Source organism: Panulirus ornatus, chromosome 16 (assembly GCF_036320965.1).
Source record: "Panulirus ornatus isolate Po-2019 chromosome 16, ASM3632096v1, whole genome shotgun sequence".
Taxonomy (NCBI): domain Eukaryota; kingdom Metazoa; phylum Arthropoda; class Malacostraca; order Decapoda; family Palinuridae; genus Panulirus; species Panulirus ornatus.
In genome coordinates this window covers 18,403,161-18,423,657 of record NC_092239.1, presented here as the reverse complement: position 1 = coordinate 18,423,657, position 20,497 = coordinate 18,403,161, and the positions used below count along the sequence as shown (strand labels likewise).

The 20,497-nt window shown below is 37.2% G+C and overlaps 1 protein-coding gene across 2 annotated transcripts in view; it reads right to left on the bottom strand.

Moving 5' to 3' along the window:
• Nucleotides 1-9,416: 9,416 nt before the first annotated feature.
• Nucleotides 9,417-20,497, bottom strand: part of Tace (ADAM 17-like protease Tace) — a 147,239-nt gene continuing 136,158 nt past the window's right edge. Inside the window, exons 12-13 of one of the 2 annotated variants that reach the window (XM_071671389.1) lie at nucleotides 17,011-17,207; nucleotides 9,417-12,036 (exon numbers count right to left, since the gene is read on the bottom strand). In XM_071671389.1, the coding sequence (XP_071527490.1) occupies nucleotides 11,895-12,036; nucleotides 17,011-17,207 (339 nt within the window). In that variant the 3' untranslated portion in view covers nucleotides 9,417-11,894. Of the gene's footprint in view, nucleotides 12,037-16,605; nucleotides 17,208-20,497 lie in introns of those variants that run through there. The other variant, XM_071671388.1, reaches the window with a different exon arrangement.

The following is a 20,497-nucleotide window of genomic DNA, read 5'->3' as shown; positions in this document are numbered from 1 at the left end:
AGCTGTGTAGGTATGTATATTTGCGTGTGTGGACGTGTGTATGTACGTGTGTATGGGGGTTGGGCCATTTCTTTCGTCTGTTTCCTCGCGCTACCTCGCAAACGCGGGAGACAGCGAAAAAAAAAAAAAAAAAAAAAAATATATATATATATATATATATATATATATATATATATGAGTATATATATATATATATATATATATATATATATATATATATATATATATATATATATATATATATATATATATATATTAGAAGTACCTTTAATTAAACATTAATGAATTATAATCATTAGGGTAAATGTGAATAAGAGCAAGGTTATTAGGTACAGTAGGGTTGAGGGTCAAGTCAATTGGGAGGTAAGTTTGAATGGAGAAAAACTGGAGGAAGTAAAGTGTTTTAGATATCTGGGAGTGGATCTGGCAGCGGATGGAACCATGGAAGCGGAAGTGGATCATAGGGTGGGGGAGGGGGCGAAAATTCTGGGAGCCTTGAAGAATGTGTGGAAGTCGAGAACATTATCTCGGAAAGCAAAAATGGGTATGTTTGAAGGAATAGTGGTTCCAACAATGTTGTATGGTTGCGAGGCGTGGGCTATGGATAGAGTTGTGCGCAGGAGGATGGATGTGCTGGAAATGAGATGTTTGAGGACAATGTGTGGTGTGAGGTGGTTTGATCGAGTAAGTAACGTAAGGGTAAGAGAGATGTGTGGAAATAAAAAGAGCGTGGTTGAGAGAGCAGAAGAGGATGTTTTGAAATGGTTTGGGCACATGGAGAGAATGAGTGAGGAAAGATTGACCAAGAGGATATATGTGTCGGAGGTTTAGGGAACGAGGAGAAGGGGGAGACCAAATTGGAGGTGGAAAGATGGAGTGAAAAAGATTTTGTGTGATCGGGGCCTGAACATGCAGTAGGGTGAAAGGAGGACAAGGAATAGAGTGAATTGGATCGATGTGGTATACCGGGGTTGACGTGCTGTCAGTGGATTGAATCAGGGCATGTGAAGCGTCTGGGGTAAACCATGGAAAGCTGTGTAGGTATGTATATTTGCGTGTGTGGACGTATGTATATACATATGTATGGGGGTGGGTTGGGCCATTTCTTTCGTCTGTTTCCTTGCGCCACCTCGCAAACGCGGGAGACAGCGACAAAGCAAAAAAAAAAAAAAAAAAATATTTTTGGTATATCCCATGTTATTCTTGAGGACTTGATAACTCTTTCTTCACAGGCAAGAGGTTTTTAGCCCCAAAATATTGACCTTTATTCCTTCAATATGTTGCCATGCATACATTACCACATTCTTTCTCTTCTTCTTAGACTAGAATGTTTCAGCTCTTTCAGCCTCTCATGACATTTCACATCTTGTTTATTTCCATTAACTAGCTGATGACCAAACTATACAGCAGTATTCAATTTTGCTTCTTACTTATACACTGAATATATTCATCAGTAGTTTTCTGTCTCTTTAGTAAGTTTTCAATATACCACTCATCACTTGGCTTGAGAGCTACCGTCTTAATACAGTATTCTTGTTTGTGATTACTCCATGATCTCTGTTTTCTTTTCTTTCTATCACTTTATGCAGTGTCATCAATGTATAGTTATGTATTCCATGACTTATCTCCTCGAATTTATCTTGGATGAATTCCATCAGCTTCACTTTTGCCCATCAGTAAGTTTTTTGCATCTCTGTTTATCTGATATCATCTTTCTGCTTACTCTAATTTCTTTAGTAAAGCACCTAACTATACTTTGTAGTGTTTCTCTGTTGTTATCTGACAGCATCATTATAAAGAAAAGTGAGGCTAATATCATTCCTTGTGGAATCCCTAAGAGAATATCTTCATAAGGCATGGTTCTGTTCGTTACAAATTTGAATCTTTGTGAAAGAGTGATCCGTCTCCCTAGCTTACCCATATTGTTTTGTTTCATCATCTTTTTGGGTCAAATTTTGTGGTTTACCTTTTGGTTTCAGTGAAGAAAACAGATGCAAGCAAATGAGGCTTTTTCCCTCATCTGTTCCTGGTGCTACCTCACTAAAGCAGGTTACGGTAAACAAGAAAGAAGAAAAGCCTTTGCCAATGCCTTAGCACTTATGAGCTATTAACTGGGTTTGCATAGTTTTTCCTTGCACAAATGCAAGTTTGCCTTCATCTGTATAGTTGCTCTTGATCATTGTTTTAGTATGTCCTTTTACCACTCTTTCAAAGACTTTTGTTAAGTGTAAAGTCAATTCAACTGGCCTATACTGCTTAGATATTAGCTTAGATCCTTCTTTGTGCACTGGTATTATGCATGTAATCTCACAAACGTCTGCTGTTTTGCTTTTGTTACAACTTTACTCCATCAGTAGCATCGATGGTTATGCTACTGATGTTTTTTGTCTTCTTTAGGAAGATGGCTGGAATTCTATTCAATCCTAAAGCTGAGTTCGCTAAGATCATCAAATGCTATGCTCCTATCATGTTCTGATACTGCAATATCTAAACCTGCATTGTCTTCATGCTGGTTAAACAGTTGATGACCTAAGTGCTCTTTGCATTCTGAGGTGAATAATAATTTGTACTGTTCAATCAAAATTTTGTGTATTTCCTTAGAGGTCATCTTTTATGTTTTTCTCCTACTTTAAAGGATCCTATTTTGATTTCTTGTTTTTCACTCTGTTCACGTAAAAATAGGACAACACGAACAAAGAGGAAAACTTTGGAGTATCAGGGCCTGAACATTCTGAAGAGTAAATCTGAGCATTGTGGTAAATGGGTTCAACATGTCAATGAACTGAACCAACAGCACATAATGCAATCAAGACAAAAAACAGAGTAGTTTGTAGGGCTTGGATATGAATGGTAGTCTCTGGTTTTGGCACATTATGCAATTTTGGATGTGTACAAATGAAATCATTGCTCATTTCTTCCTGATACTACCTCACCAAAGCGAGAAAGGAAATTAGGTTTAAAAAAAATTCATCACATGAAAGTGTCACTGAATTAATATTTTAGTTGGCTGTGTAACAATGTTACAATCACATTTGAATATTCAGGTCTTATTCTCGTTCTAATCAAATTTAACTCTTGTATTACCAATCAAATATCAGTTTAAATTTCACTAAAGCAAACCTTAGTACCACAATTCATCAGTTAAAACTTTCACCATACTACATCAATACTTTTAAATTTTTCACAACTAGTAACCAGTAAGCAATTCAAAATTTTCAATGCTTCACTGAAGCCATTCTGCAAATGGTCAATAAATCATGAATTCACAGTATCCATAACAAAAGCACTATATAGAATATTATCAACATTATTACCCATGCAATGTTGTACTAATACATGTTAAAATGTATAGTGTCACTGCTGGTCAGTGTCTATCAAAATGTCACAGCAATTCAAGTATGAAAATGTTGCACTATTGTGGGATTGCAAAATATTCACCTATTTATTTAATCTATAATTACCCCAGGACCACTTTCTATGAAAGTGGCACCTAGTGTTACTCGGGACGTTTTTAAAGGCTCCTACAGCCCAAGGCTGCACTACTTCGAGTGGCAGGGATATGTACACTACTTTGGTGTAAGAGGTTCTTCATACAAGATTGTACTCCCAATAATAAAGCCTTGCCAAGGGTGAGTTTTTACTCATGGTGTAACCAAAAAAAGGAAGAATCCAGTAACACTGGATTGCAAAATAACCATAATTATACAGCATTTTTTTTCATACTTACTTGGCATTTCTGGTGTTAGTGAGGTAGTGGAGGAACAAATGAAGAAGGGTCTTATTCACTCACATCCATTCTCATACTGTCATGTTTAATGCACTGAAACCACAGCCCCATATTCACAACACAGTTCCATAGACCATTCCATGATTTCCCCTAGCTACTTCACATACCCTGATCCAGTTCATTGACAGTATGTTGCCCCCAGCATACCCTGTATACTGAGTAAGCTAATCATTTATCTAAGCCTGAGGGTTAGAGAGTAAAAAGGGGAAAGCAATGACAGTAGAATCAAAAATACTGAAGACTTCTGACCAGAAACCCGCATACAAACACAGAATCCACTCTGTACATCTACCAGCCCATAACTACTTATTCCTAACTAATTATTTGTACTGTATAGAGAGGGAGCTAAACACTTGAGGGGCCCCACCACTTGAACATTCTCCACTATCATGCAACTTCTTAAATCATGTATGCTGTCTGCATTAATCATGTCCTCAGTCACTGTGTTGCATTCATCCACCACTCTCACTCTATACATTAATTCTTTATTTCTTTTTTAACAAGTTTCTTGCTTAATTTCATGTTACTTTCTCTGACTGCTCTAATTCTACATATCTCAAAGAACTGTTAACTGTCAATGTCACTGGTCTGTTGTAAATACTTAAAGGTTGCAATCAGGATATCCATCACTCTTCTCTCATCCAAGATGGGCAAATTTAAAGCTTTTCCCTGTATCATATTTGGTGCCTTGTGCTGGCTCGCACAAGCAACTTCAACACCTCTCAGCAGACATGAGTGACTTCTTACCTTACTGAGTATTATGTTTTCTAGTTCAGAAGTATATATTCTTTTCAATGTCACTGACAAAATGTTGGAAACAATTTTCAATGTTCTTTGGAAAATTCTCTCAACTGGGAGTGGGAGCTAAGTGTGTCATGGTGAATTAGTTAATCAGACACAAACAAAAAAATTAGAACTACATTGTAAATTGTAGACAAATTCTGAAAACAATATAAACAATAATACAAAAGATTATCACAGCTATAATTCATCAATCTACAACCTCATCACTAACAAAAAAGCTAATGGCAAAATATAATAATACTTGTGCAACAATATACCCTGAAAATGCAATGATAATTATATAACAATATAAAAAACTTATTCATCATCAATAATATAATACTACTGAATAATGAATATCAACATAACATGAAGCATACAGACCGGGAGTAAGCATAAAATCTTCAACAGGTGAGACACAAAAGACACTGATGAACCTTCAATCCATGGAAAAAAAAAACTCCAAGTGAACTGTGTAATGAACTGAATGCCGTTACACTGATGGCCAAGACAGTATCCAATCCTCTTCCAAGGCAGAGTTTCATGTCATACAAATTTGGGTCGTGGTCTAAATTATAATAAAACACAAATGCAAAAAAGTCCATTGTAACAACTTAGCTTTCACATTTAATATAAATATAAATAATCCCATCTTCTACTACCTTGTTCCTTGGGAATCATATAAATCAATAACATGATACCTTAGTCTTCACTGTCAAGGAACCATGAAAAAATTCATGCAAAATCTTTTAATTTATCTGCACCTCTGATACCCGTTCCTTTCAGAAACTCCCTCAAGGGGGTGGCCATGGCAAAAGTTTCCATAACTGGTGAAGTCCAGTGCTGCTTCTTTGCCTTTTGTGTCTTACCCTTAACTGGCCACAGGCAGAAGCCAACTCTAGCATAGCATTTTCAGAGGCTCCTACCTAAAGTTCCTACCAACTACTACCTCAGGTGTCTACATAATGTTCATTTTACTTCAAATAAACGATCTTTTGAAAATGCAAAGAAACTATCATAATATCTATAAACTGTAAAATAGATAATAAACAAAAATCATCAGTCCTGATTACTCTTATGAACAATATATATGTAACAACAGAAAGCTTTTATTGGGATACACTGTTAATGGTTAACATACTAGAAAAATCAATTGTAATGTAATCCAGCAAACTGAAAAAATTCATGAAGAATTTTAAGGTAACACCAAATCTATTATCATTATCATACGTGACCTCCGTTTCCCCCGTCAGCAAGGTAGTGCCAGGAAACAGATGAAGAAAGACCCATCCACTCACATACAAATATATATATACATACATGACCATACACACACACACATATATTTTTTTTTTTTTTTTTTTTTTTATACTTTGTCGCTGTCTCCCGCGTTTGCGAGGTAGCGCAAGGAAACAGACGAAAGAAATGGCCCCCCCCCCCATACACATGTACATACACACGTCCACACACGCAAATATACATACCTACACAGCTTTCCATGGTTTACCCCAGACGCTTCACATGCCTTGCTTCAATCCACTGACAGCACGTCAACCCCTGTATACCACATGACTCCAATTCACTCTATTTCTTGCCCTCCTTTCACCCTCCTGCATGTTCAGGCCCCGATCACACAAAATCTTTTTCACTCCATCTTTCCACCTCCAATTTGGTCTCCCTCTTCTCCTCGTTCCCTCCACCTCCGACACATATATCCTCTTGGTCAATCTCTCCTCACTCATTCTCTCCATGTGCCCAAACCATTTCAAAACACCCTCTTCTGCTCTCTCAACCACGCTCTTTTTATTTCCACACATCTCTCTTACCCTTACGTTACTTACTCGATCAAACCACCTCACACCACACATTGTCCTCAAACATCTCATTTCCAGCACATCCATCCTCCTGCGCACATCTCTATCCATAGCCCACGCCTCGCAACCATACAGCATTGTTGGAACCACTATTCCCTCAAACATACCCATTTTTGCTTTCCGAGATAATGTTCTCGACTTCCACACATTTTTCAAGGCTCCCAAAATTTTCGCCCCCTCCCCCACCCTATGATCCACTTCCGCTTCCATGGTTCCATCCGCTGACAGATCCACTCCCAGATATCTAAAACACTTCACTTCCTCCAGTTTTTCTCCATTCAAACTCACCTCCCAATTGACTTGACCCTCACCCCTACTGTACCTAATAACCTTGCTCTTATTCACATTTACTCTCAACTTTCTTCTTCCACACACTTTACCAAACTCAGTCACCAGCTTCTGCAGTTTCTCACATGAATCAGCCACCAGCGCTGTATCATCAGCGAACAACAATTGACTCACTTCCCAAGCTCTCTCATCCCCAACAGACTTCATACTTGCCCCTCTTTCCAGGACTCTTGCATTTACCTCCTTTACAACCCCATCCATAAACAAATTAAACAACCATGGAGACATCACACACCCCTGCCGCAAACCTACATTCACTGAGAACCAATCACTTTCCTCTCTTCCTACACGTACACATGCCTTACATCCTCGATAAAAACTTTTCACTGCTTCTAACAACTTGCCTCCCACACCATATATTCTTAATACCTTCCACAGAGCATCTCTATCAACTCTATCATATGCCTTCTCCAGATCCATAAATGCTACATACAAATCCATTTGCTTTTCTAAGTATTTCTCACATACATTCTTCAAAGCAAACACCTGATCCACACATCCTCTGCCACTTCTGAAACCGCACTGCTCTTCCCCAATCTGATGCTCTGTACATGCCTTCACCCTCTCAATCAATACCCTCCCATATAATTTACCAGGAATACTCAACAAACTTATACCTCTGTAATTTGAGCACTCACTCTTATCCCCTTTGCCTTTGTACAATATATATATATATATATTTTTTTTTTTTTTTTATACTAATCGCCATTTCCCGCATTAGCGTTAAGAACAGAGGATCAGGACTGGGCCTTTGAGGGAATATCCTCACCTGGCCCCCTTCTCTGTTTCTTCTTTTGGAAAAAAAAAAAAAAAACAAGAGGGGAGGATTTCCAGCCCCCCGCTCCCTCCCCTTTTAGTCGCCTTCTACAATACGCAGGGAATATGTGGGAAGTATTCTTTCTCCCCTATATCAACATATACACCATTACAAACATATACATACACACATGTGCATGTACATATTCGTACTTGCTTGCCTTCATCCATTCCTGGCACCAGCCTACCCAACAGGAAACAGCTTTGCTATCCCCTATGTTAGCAAGGCAGTGCCAGGAAAACACACAATAAAGGACACATTCACACATACTCAGTCTCTAGCTGTCACTTGTAATGCACCAAAACCACAGCTCCCTATCTACATCCAGACCCACAGACCTTTCCATGGTTTACCCTAGACGTTTCAAATGCTCTGGTTCAGTCTACTGACAGCATGTCGACCCCAGTAAACCACATCATTCTAATTCACTTTGTTCTATGCACACCTTTCACCCTCCAGCATGATCAGGCCCATATCCCTCGAAATCTTTTCACTCCTTCTTTCCACCTCCAATTTGGTTTCCCGCTTTGCACTGTTCCCTCCACCTCTGACACATATATCCCCTTTGTCAGCCTTTCCTCACTCATTCTCTCCATATGTCCAAACCATTTCAACACACCCTTTCTGCTCTCTCAACCACACTTTTTATTACCACACATCTCTCTTACCTTTTCATTACTTTCCTGATCAAACCACCTCACACCACGTACTGTCCTCAAACATTTCATTTCCAACACATCCACCCTCCTCTGTACAACCCTATGCCTCGCAAACATAATATTGTTGGAATTACTATTCCTTTAAACATACCCATTTTTGCTCTCCAAGATCATGTTCTCTTTCCACACATTCTTCATCAATCCCAGAACTTTCGCCCCCTCCCCCACCCTATGACTCACTTCCACTTCCATGGTTCCATTCTCTGCTTACTCCACTCCCAGGTATCTAAAACACTTCACTTCTTTCAATTTTTCTCCATTCAAAGTCACATCCCAACTAACTTGTCCCTCAACCCTGTTGTACCTAATAACCTTGCTCTTATTCACATTTACTTTCTCCTTGAACACACTTTTCCAAAGTCAGTCACCAACTTCTGCAGTTTCGCAATCAAATCAGCCACCAGTGCTGTATCATTGACAAACAACAACTGACTCACTTCCTAGGCCCTCTCATCACCAACAGACTGCACACCAGCCCCTCTCTCCAATACTCCTTCATTTACTTCCCTAATCCATCTATACACAAATTAAACAACCATGGGGACATTACACACCCCTGCCACAAACCAACTTTCACTGTGAACAATCACTCTCCTCTCTCCCCATTCGTAAACATGCCTTACACCCATGATAAAAAACTCACTGCCTCTCGCAGCTTACCTCCCACACCATATACTCTTAAGACCTTCAGATCCATAAATGCTACACACAAATCCATCTGTTTTTCAATGTATTTCTCACATACATTCTTCAAAGCAAACATATGATCCACACATCCTCTACCACTTCTAAAACCACACAGCTCCTCCCCAATCTCGATCAATACCCTAACATACAGTTTTTCAGGAATACTCAACAAAATTATGCCTCTGTAGGCTGAACACTCACCTTCATCCCCTTGCCTTTTTAAAATGGCACTAAACATGCATTCTGCCAATTTTCAGGCACTTCACCATAATCCAAACATACGCTGAATATCCTTACCTAACAAATCAACAATACAACATCCAAACCTACTGTCTTGCTGGATTTCATCTTTTGCAAGGCTTTAACTACCTCTTCTCTTTTCAAACCATTCTCTCTGACTATCACTTCACACACCACCCTGACCAAAACATACTACATCTGCCACTCTATCATCAAATACATTAAACAAACCTTCAAAATACTCACTCCATCTCCTCCTCACTTCATCACTACCTCTTATCACTTTCCTCCTTGCCTCCTTCACCAATGTTCCCATTTGTTCTCTTATCTTACAAACGTTATTCACATCCTTCCAAAACATCTTTTCATTCTCCCTAAAGTTTAATGATACTCTCTCATCCCTACTCTCATTTGCCCAATTTTTCAACCCTTGTACCTTCCTCTTGACCTCCTGCCACTTTCTCTTATACATCTCTCATTCATTTGCACTCCTTCCTTGCAAAAAACATCCAAATGCCTCCCTTTCCTCTTTCACTAACAAATAAACTTCTTCATCCCACCACTCACTGCCTTTTCTAATCTACCCATATCCCAACTTTCTCATGCCAGGTGCATCTCTTGCACATGCCATCACTGCTTCCCTAAATACATCCCATTCCTCACCCACTCCCCTTGCATCATTTGCTCTCAGCTTTTGCTATTATACACTCAATCTCTCCTGGTACCTCCTCATACAAGTCCCCTTTCCAAGCTCACTTACTCTCATCACTCTCTTCTCCCCGACATTCTCTCTTCTTTTGTGAAAACTTCTACAAATCTTAACCACTGCCTCCACAAGGTAGTGCTCAGACATTCCACCAGCTGTCCCTCTCAGCACATTAACGTCCAAAAGTCTCTGTTTTATGTGCCTATCAATTAACACCTAATCTAATAATGCCTTTGACCATCTCTCCTACTTGCACACATATACTTGTGTCTATTTTATCAGAATTTCTGTTAACTTTTTAACAACAGATGCATGTTAGTTTTGATGTAAAAGATGTATAATCTTTTAAAACATTAAGTATTCAGTTTATGCTATACATAAGATCTGACAGCTTCCTCAAATAACTTTCTCACCATAAATCATGTTAGCCTTTCAGCCTGTTTCAACTTCTCAAAAGATATCTTGAAGCTGCAAGTGTGGCTCATCAGGTTCTCTGGTTTCAAATTATCATGTGCTAAACATTCATGCATCTATTAATGATCGCTTTTCATGTTTCCATTAGAAAAGCAATAAATTCTATAACTCTGCATGAGAAGAAGTTAATACTAACAGCATTACAGACTAACAGCAGATCAGTTCTCTATATAAGCAAATGAAATCAAGTCTCTTATTCTCAAGCCCATTCACACTGTCATTACCTTGAGAGAAATTATGTGGAGAGAGCTATTTCCTTACACAAACAGTGAACTAAGCATTGCCAAAACTGAAATTCTAGTAAATGTTAATTTGAGAAAATCAAATAAATTTTCACTGTAAACAGAAACATGTAAAAATAGTGATAGTGTATAAATATTGGCATTTCAGAAGTGAGGAAATGTGGACTTCTTTGGAATAAGACTATACTCCCAATGATACTGCCTTGCCAAAGGCAACTTTTCACTCATGGTGTAACCAAAAGCAAGCAAAGTCCAAAAATGTCAACCCCCTTACATGATCAATTATACTTTAAAACTAACACCAAATCAATTCTTGTTTTTTGTAAATATATTCAAATTTTCAAACAAGATCAAAGACTGAAGAATAAGAATATCAAAAACATAGGCTGAGATAGCTGTTCAGACTAATCAATATCTTTACCAATAATGTATTCATAACATCTGTACTTAATCCATTTAACTTTTTATATAAAACATTCAACTAATGAAAATATCTTACACTTAATCAGGGGTAAGTCTGTTAAAGTGAATGATAAACTTTTTTCATATCATAACTCTAAAGATTTTGATGTCAAAAAGCCTCATTACAAGTTCTATATAAATAATTTCTAAAAGAGAAGCTAAGAGATCACCAGAAAAATATTCTGTATTGATTACATTTTACCCAATACACCAATATAAGTTTTATTGTTACATCAACTAAACATGTCAAATTCATGCACAGACTCTTTGAGTGCAAAGTCTTCCTGTGTTATGAATAGGGTCTAGCATCAAGCAAATTAAAAAGTTTCTCTACTTCCAGTTCCGATTAAATGCAAGTGGCCAAACTTAACTAATTGTTTTATCTTCTTAATAATGTAGATGCTACATACTAACTGCCCTGAGATATAAGGACATAACAGAGAGATCTAATAAAGGGCATAAAAATGAAAATGACTACAGGTCAAACATGGAGCTTCTACATTGCTAAGCATGGTGCAAAAAAAAAAAAAGAAATCTGACTAGCAACTTTTGCAAAACATCTTTGCCTAAGGAATTTGCTTAAACAACCAAGTTACTAATTTACTGATACAACAAACTACAGAAGAGAGCATGGGTGTATCAAACATAAAAGAAGGCAAATCTGTGAGTATGTAGCTACTAGCAAAACAATGTGCATATATGACTACATGTAGGGTTGCTTGTACTGGGAAAAATAACTTCGAGTAGAGGTGCAACTACGTAGAGGTGGAAGGGAGAAGATACTGTGTAGCATCATCCACAACGTCTAATAGTGAAGGTTTTTGAGGTCTGGGAAAACCATGACTTTCTGCCCTCCTCTTCCAGCGTTCAACAAACTCTCTATATTGTTCACATTCCCTGAAGATACAAGAGGTAAAACAGCTGCAGAAATAGCAAAGGTAAAATAAAATAACATGCAACAGTAAAGATACAATAAGAACTTAAAAAGTACATACAGAAGCAGTTTTGACATAAAGTACCATCCCCAGGCATTTCATCTCCATCACATGTACCCTTTTCTGTATTTTTGCATCCAGGGCCCACAACTCACATCCCTAAAGCACACTAGGGACTGCTATACCATCAAATATACCCATCTTTGCCCTTACAAAATGTGACCCATCCTACTACACACCCCTAATGCATCCTCACCCACCCTAGGTTTCACTCCAACTTCCAGATCCATCCATTGCCACGTCCACTCCCATGTATCTAAAACACCTCACTTTCTCCATTCAAGCTCACCTGTTTCTGTCCCCGTTAAATTTCATTACATACTTTTATACACATTAACTCACATTTCTCCTCTAATACAAACACACACACACACACAACCAAACTCATGACAGCAGTTTCTCCAGTTTTAAAATCTGCCAGCATCAGAGCCATGTCATCTGCAAACTGCAAATGACTCACCTCCTAAGCACACACACCACCAACAGTCTGCAGATGCTTCAATCCCTCCAGAACTCTTTCCTTTACCTCTCTTACCAACACATCCATAAACAGATTAAACAGCCAAGGTGACATCACCCATCCTTCATGAAGACTCACCTTCAGCAAGAACCACTCATCCTCCTCTTTCCCAACTTACACAAACTTAAACTCTCTATACATTATGTAAAAACAAAAAAAATCAAGCAGTGCTTGTGTGTGTGTGTAGCTACCTAATTGCAATTACCTATCAGTACTCTAGGTTTACGAAATTGGAATTGCTCAAGCACTCTTGCTAACAACTTTGGTAATGAAAATGTTCTGATACTGTCATTCTTTAACAGTGATAATGGCAATGTAAAAGAGACTGTAATAACGAATTTCATAGTAATATGCACCAAATACCCTTGCCTAACATAAAGCACCTACAACATTTTTTAGCTTTAATTTTCAATCATCACAGTAAATCAGTGTAAAGCAGATATCTCTGTAAAATGTCAATCTATAAAGCATCTCCATACGATGCACCACCAAACCAATCTCAAAGTGAACATGATTTTTCTTTCAGATTACTGTCACAAAGTCAAGTATCAGAATACATTATCAGACTTCAACAATTCCTGTGGAGTGCAAGAAGTCACTATAACTGCCCCAGTTATTCTTCATGCCTTTCTTAACAATAAAACTATATTTGATAATACTGTTGACCATATTGTTGCTTAGGCCGTCAAAGCTGTTCCCAATTACATAACCAAGTTGCAACAGATTCTCACCGAGACTAGAGTGGAGGCATAGCACTAGATTAGACTTACAAATGTTATTAATGCTATACTCCAGGGGAAATTCTTACCAATTCACTACAATGATATCATTCCATTTGACTCACAAAAGGGGTTAAATTGCATCTATCTAAACATGGAAAAGGAAGTGACCCAACTGCAGTAGTAACTTTTCTTAGAGGTTACTCAGCATGTTAGGTAAGATCCTTACACACAATTTACCTGAAATAGAACCTCCTTTGCGATTCAAACCTGCAATCTATACTTGACATTATCTTGCTATTCAACATCGTGAGTTTTAACAGAAATTACTCTGAGTATAGGCAAATTATGGGTCACTTATCAGGTGCATCTTGAGGTGCCTTTGGGAAATGATTTTGACCTTGGTATGCCAGCTAAGAGTTGTGTTCCCGATCCAGATCTTTTCATTATTTGTATGGACTGGATAATGACAGACCTCTGGTAAGCTACAGTTAATGTAAGTTAAATCAGAAATTTCTGATATGCTGAGGTGAAACCTGATAAATCACAGTTGTCTCAAAACTAAGGCTATACGCAAATCACCTGGAAATTTTTTTAGGTGATGCTACATAATTTGTCTACACATCAGATCAGCACACTGATGCTTTCAATAGGTTTAAGCATTCTACTCAGGTTCATAACTTTCAAAGGTATGCTTGCATCTGTCAAGAAAACATAAGGTACAGGTCCTCAAGACACATGATGTTTTCAAACAGTCCAAGGCTGTAATGATTTAACCCTTAAAAATGACCTAAGATAACTGAACTCTTTTGGTACATATACTTAAGTAGGATTACAGGATATAATCTGAAATGAATTAGTGCTATACCATAGACTACTTTAAGAGGCTTAAATGAGGCATAATATAACTTCATTTGAGAGTTCCAATTCCAAGTACAAAACTCATTTCCTAGAATTTGATCTTGTTCATCTAAAAGATAATAATGGCAGCACAAAGCATATCATTTTTCCAAAGATTTTCTTAGGACTGGAATAGTCATATGCCTAAGGATTTACTTCTAAGAAACTCCCAGTTTTGAGACCAAACAGTGAGTGCCTTATATTGTCTGCTTTGTATCCTCTACACTTGCCCTGATATACGATTTGGATTTATGACTTCCTTCAGGATCCATAATACAAGCCATCTTCCAGTACATGAAAAAGCTTTGATTTTCTTAATTTTTTTAAAAGTAAATGGTGCTGTAAAACAACCCAACTAAAAAGTTCGATCAGTTAAATGAACCTACATTTGAAGAATAAATGAACATTGCCATCATGCAAAACATTCTAAATCACAACCTACTTAAACTAAAACAAAACTTATGAAATATGACTAGAAAGACTACAACTTACCTTCTTATGATCTATCTACAAAAATAATATTTATTTTCTGAATTACATATAACTTAAGCAATATAAGAAAAGCTGCATTCTTCTGTAAGTTTTTAAGTAAGTTATCTGAGAAACAACACAGACTCATATGACAGTAAATTCAACTAAAATGATATATATTTCACCATCATATTCCAAATAATTATATACTGTCACATTTTCAGTTTTGGATTGCCAATATACAGAAAATATGAATATCCTAATGTTAAAAGACCTATGAAATCTACTAAAACGAATGAAATTTATCATTAAAGTTTTACAGTATCGATTTTTACATATAGTCACATCAGGTACTTCTTTTACAAAAGAGATCATACTGATAATCTTGACTTGTGGGGAGGATGCTTATAAAAAAATTAATTCTGAACAGCACTTATGACAACAGGAAACAAAGCATGCTTCAGTACAATATTCATCAACGAATAATCTTAACATAAATTTTTTTCACTGGGTTGAAACACAATCTCTTACAAATGCAATCATTACTGTCTGAAGGTTAAAAAATATCTGTAAAGCAAACACTGCTAAAATTAATTCCTCTACCATACATGCATGACAATGTGTTCTTGCATAATATATCAACTAGAACAAATGTTATTTCCAATATTCCTTCAAATGAAAAAATCTACCATCATGGGCCACATAAACTGTGAGAGTGCATGAGATCTTAGAACTACTCTTAATACCTGAAAGTGCTAAAAATTTTCACCCAGCGGATATAGCTTGATGCTGAAAGCCCTAATGACCCTTGCAGCTAACAGCCCAATGAAAGATTGTTCATTTGATGTGCACAAATTTACAAATGCCTATCATACTTTCTTATGGTTTCTAAACAGAAAAGTGTAAAATATGTGTTTCTGCATTTATACTTCTTTTATCACTAAAGCAAACTTTGTCTGGCAGTGCACAAGGCACTGACTGTAAGTGCAATTTCCTGTACTGAACAGTGTTTAAAGACTTCATTTAATATCAAGTAAGTTCTTTTATATATTGTTTCATGTTCATATATTCTGTTTTTCACAAAAGGGGGGGGTGGACTGCTAATCCTCAAAAGTTCAAGAGGAGCACCTACAAATCTGAATATAAAGCAGAAACTTATGATAGAGTCTTAATCATAGCCCATATAAAGAATCTGTGAAAAAATCTTGAGGTATATTTTAATGTTCTTGCTTTTGACTCCTCAAAATTTCTTGCTGTCATTCTTCACTGATGAAAAACATTGTAGATATCTCTTCAGTAGCATCTATCAGCTACTAATTTTTCCTATATATTTCAGAAATATATAAATACTTCCTACACACTTAGAACAATGAATTTTAGCTTGCACCAGCATTATCAACTTCATATGACCCCAATATACAAAACCAGTCATCATCAAAAAAACATTAATGCATCATTCTGCAAATATAGTTTTCCATTAGATAACTCATGATTCAAATATTTCTTAACTGTCCAAGCTAAACCTGAAATGTGAGTCCTTACCAAAATAATCATCATATATAAGTTCTCTCTAATCACCTATAAACTGTTTTAAGTACAGTATGCAGGAAAACTTTTTGAAACAATACTAAAAGTTTTCTTGATGCAATTTTGATGACTAATTCTGAAAACATAACAGGGTACTTTATATAAAAAATGCATCAACTACTGAGTATTAAGCCTGTAAAGAAGTTATCATTAATCCACTGAGGAAATGACATTTCAATGATCTTTATGACTAAATTCATACAAATATAACCAATGCAATAACACTTTCACACATTTTAGGGATACTGCCATTCAACCCAAAAGAAATTACTGTGCTATCACTAAAAGCCTTAAGAGAATATTTCCATGAACACAGAAGAGGTGGGGAAAAACTCATTCAACAGTTTACCATCAAAACCTAAACATACATTCTGAGAGTATGGACTTTGTATCTGTTTGTAAAAAGGCATTTTCATTCTACATGGCACTAGCATAATGCTGAGAAACTGGTGGACACTGTGGAGTATTAAGAGTCTGACGATTCTCAGCCCCTTCAGGGGGATCACGAGTGTCATGTGCTCTCGTCCCTTGGTCATGTGCCCGTCCACCTGAGTCTAATGCACGATTAGTAGCCTCTTGCACTCGACCTGGTTCATGTACACGTCTGCGCTTACTATCAATAATGCGTACACTATCAGTAGGATGGACAAGCTCATTGCTATAATACCAGCGTACATACTTGCGATATTCTTCCTGACGGCGACGGTCCACATAGCTGAATATGCAGGAAGCTGGCACCCAAATGATGACAGAAACTATGATGACTGTTCCCACAATATTGTCACGAAGAAACATCAAAACAGTATTTATATTTATATCTTCAATAATATCCCAGAAACGTTCAACAACATCTTGTACTGTTTTCTCACATTTACCCTGGAAATGCATAAAATTCTTAAATTATAAAAAAAAAAAAATTAACTGAAACCTAAATTCTGAAATCCACACCACATGATCATATCAACAGATCCTTCATATATTACTGATCATTTGTTTATATTCATTTTTCATACTTGATCACCAGGTAGTCCCAGGAAACAGAAAAAGACACATCCACATACACATTCATACATACATACATATATACATATACATACACATACATATATATATATTCATACTTGCTCACCTTCATCCATTCTCAGAACCACACCACCCACAAGAAACAGCATCGCAACCCTCTGCATCAGCAAGGTAGTGCCAGGAAACATACAGAGAAAGGCTACATCTGCTCACATTCATACACACGCTGTAATGTGTAATGCACTGAAACCACAGCTCCCTATCCACATCCAAGCCCCATAGACCTTTCCATGGTTTATCCTGGACACTTCACATGCCCTGGTTCAGTCCACTGACCACAGTATACCTCATCATTCCAATTCTTTCTATTCTGTGCATGTCTTTCACTCTCCTTGTCCTTTTTCTTATCTTCATATACACTATAATCCTATCTTCTGCACTGAGATACAGAGATAATCAGCTATTTGCCATTCTGTATCTTAATTCTCTGTCTACTTACTATATAAATTCCCTTTTTTTTGCAAACACCAAAAATTACCTATAAAGGTAGTCTGGTAGTCACAGTAGTCTTTAGTTAGATCTCAGGGCATAAAAAAATTATAAAGTTGCAAGAAAAAAAGAAAATACATTTTGACATCTGAAGAAAAATTTCTGAAGTGCTGCTGAAGGCAAGAGTCTTTAAAACCTTTTCAAGGTCTTGATTAGACATGGTATTTTACTGGAAACTTTCCACAATCCTTTGTGCTAGGGCCCTACTATCATAAGCTATGAAACCCCAGTAAAGGGTTACTGCCAAATAAAATAAGCAAGTTCATACCAAGTCGAAAAGTCTGTCACGGGTTGGTGTCTACTTACCACATGTCCTCCCTGAAGAGTAAACAGATATAGTTCAGAGCATTTGTCCAAGGACAGTGGTTCACATAGCAGGTGGATAGCAAAAGTGTTAATGAACTGCCCTGTCTAGGCTCAGCTAAGTCTTTCTCAAAGGTCAAAGTTTTCAGAATAAGGAAACAAGCTCAATGCAATGGTATTTCTAAATACAATGTAAACAGTTTCGAAATGGCATGGAAGCCACTTGTTTATCACATGCCAAAACTGCAATCTCTCAGTTATCTTTATATTCAAACCTGATATATGTATAGTAAAATATATTCCATGAGGAGCACTCAGCTGGATGAACTACCATCCCAACATCCTATGATACAGTTCAACAGTATCCCATGCATATAGTATCTCTGCTACTGAATGTTTCATAAGTAAAATTTTATTAAATAATATAAAATAAGCTATTGCCATAACTTTCTAATGAAAATCACAAATAGAAAATACAATATCATACATATAAAATAATGGATATGCTGACCAATCAACCACAATAAAGGTTTAAAGGTTGCTGCCATACTGATGGAACATAAAGGTTGATCTAAATGAAACTCCTGAAATAGAGTGATACATGCAAAATCCTCAATAAAGCAACGAATGACATTAAAAGAAAATACAAAAATTACAAATCAAAACTTGAGAAAAGTAACAGACATCACTGCATGAGCACAATGAATTCATGATTGCCTGACTAGCCTATCTGAGAAGACACACCATCACATGCAAGACAGCTTTAAAGAAACACACTATCACTTAAAAGAGAGTTCTAAAGAAAACACAATGCAGACCTCTCTAAAAGAAAGATATATCAAATACTGTATATCAATGTGATGCAGTAAATAATCAGAAATCATAACATCAAAATCCTTGTAACTCAGACGCTGAGACTGGTTAAAACTATATATAACTTGGATTGAAGCTTCAGATATAATACATTATTAGTACAAGCTGGACTACTACAAACAATTTCAGCTACCTCAGACTTATAAGCAGATAAGTCTGGAGTGCCAAAGACACTAAAAGAAGTGTCTAGAGGAGAGAGGAAAATCAGTCAACTGTTTACACCCAATACCAGCTGACATAACAGATCTTTACTTAAACTTTCATGAGAGATTTTGCTATAAATACAACATGCTTGAAATCATTTGTTTATTTCTTATCAAACAATCGCCATCTCCTGCATCTTCAAGGTAGTGCAAGGAAACAGACAAGGAATGGCCCAACCCACCCACACACACATACACATGTAGATATGTAAATGCCCATACACGCTCAACGTATACATACATATACATACCACAGACATATACTATATACACATGTACATATTCATACTTGCTGCCTTCATCAATTCCCGTTGCCAACTCGCCCCACATGAAATAGCATCACCCCCAGCAAGGCAGCACCAGGAAAAGACAAAAAAGGCCACATTCATTCACACTCAGTCTAGCTGTCATGTGTAATGCATCAAAACCACAGCTCCCTTTCCACATCCAGGCCCCACACAACTTTCCATGGTTTACCCCAGATGCTTCACATGCCCTAGATCAATCCACTGACAGCACGTCAACCCCGCTATACCACATTGTTCCAATTCACTCTATTCCTTGCATGCCTTTCACCCTCCAGTATGTTCAGGCCCTGACCGCTCAAAATCTTTTACACTCCATCCTTCCACCTCCAATTTGGTCTCCCACTTCTTCTCTCCACCTCTGACAAATATATCCTCTTTGTCAATCTTTCCTCACTCATTCTCTCCATGTGTCCAAACCATTTCAATACACCCTCTTCTGCTCTCTCAACCACACTCTTTTTATTACCACACATCTTTCTTACCCTTTCATTACTTAATCAAACCAACTCACACCACATATTGTCCTCAAACATTTCATTTCCAGCACATCCACTCTCCTCTGCACAACCCTATCTATAGCCCATGCTTTGCAAAAATATAACATTGTTGGAACCACAATTTCTTCAAACATACCCATTTTTGCTCTCCAAGATAACGTTTTTGCCTTCTACACATTCTTCAATGCTCCCAGAACCTTCGCCCCCTCCTCCTCCCAGTGACGCACTTCCACTTCCATGATTCCATCCACTGCTAAGTCCACTCCCAGGTATCTAAAACACTTCACTTCCTCAAGTTTTCCTCCATTCAAACTTACCTCACAAATGACTTGTCCCTCAACCCTACTGAACCTAATAACCTTACTCTTATCACATTTACTCTCAACTTTCTTCTTTCACACCCTTTACCA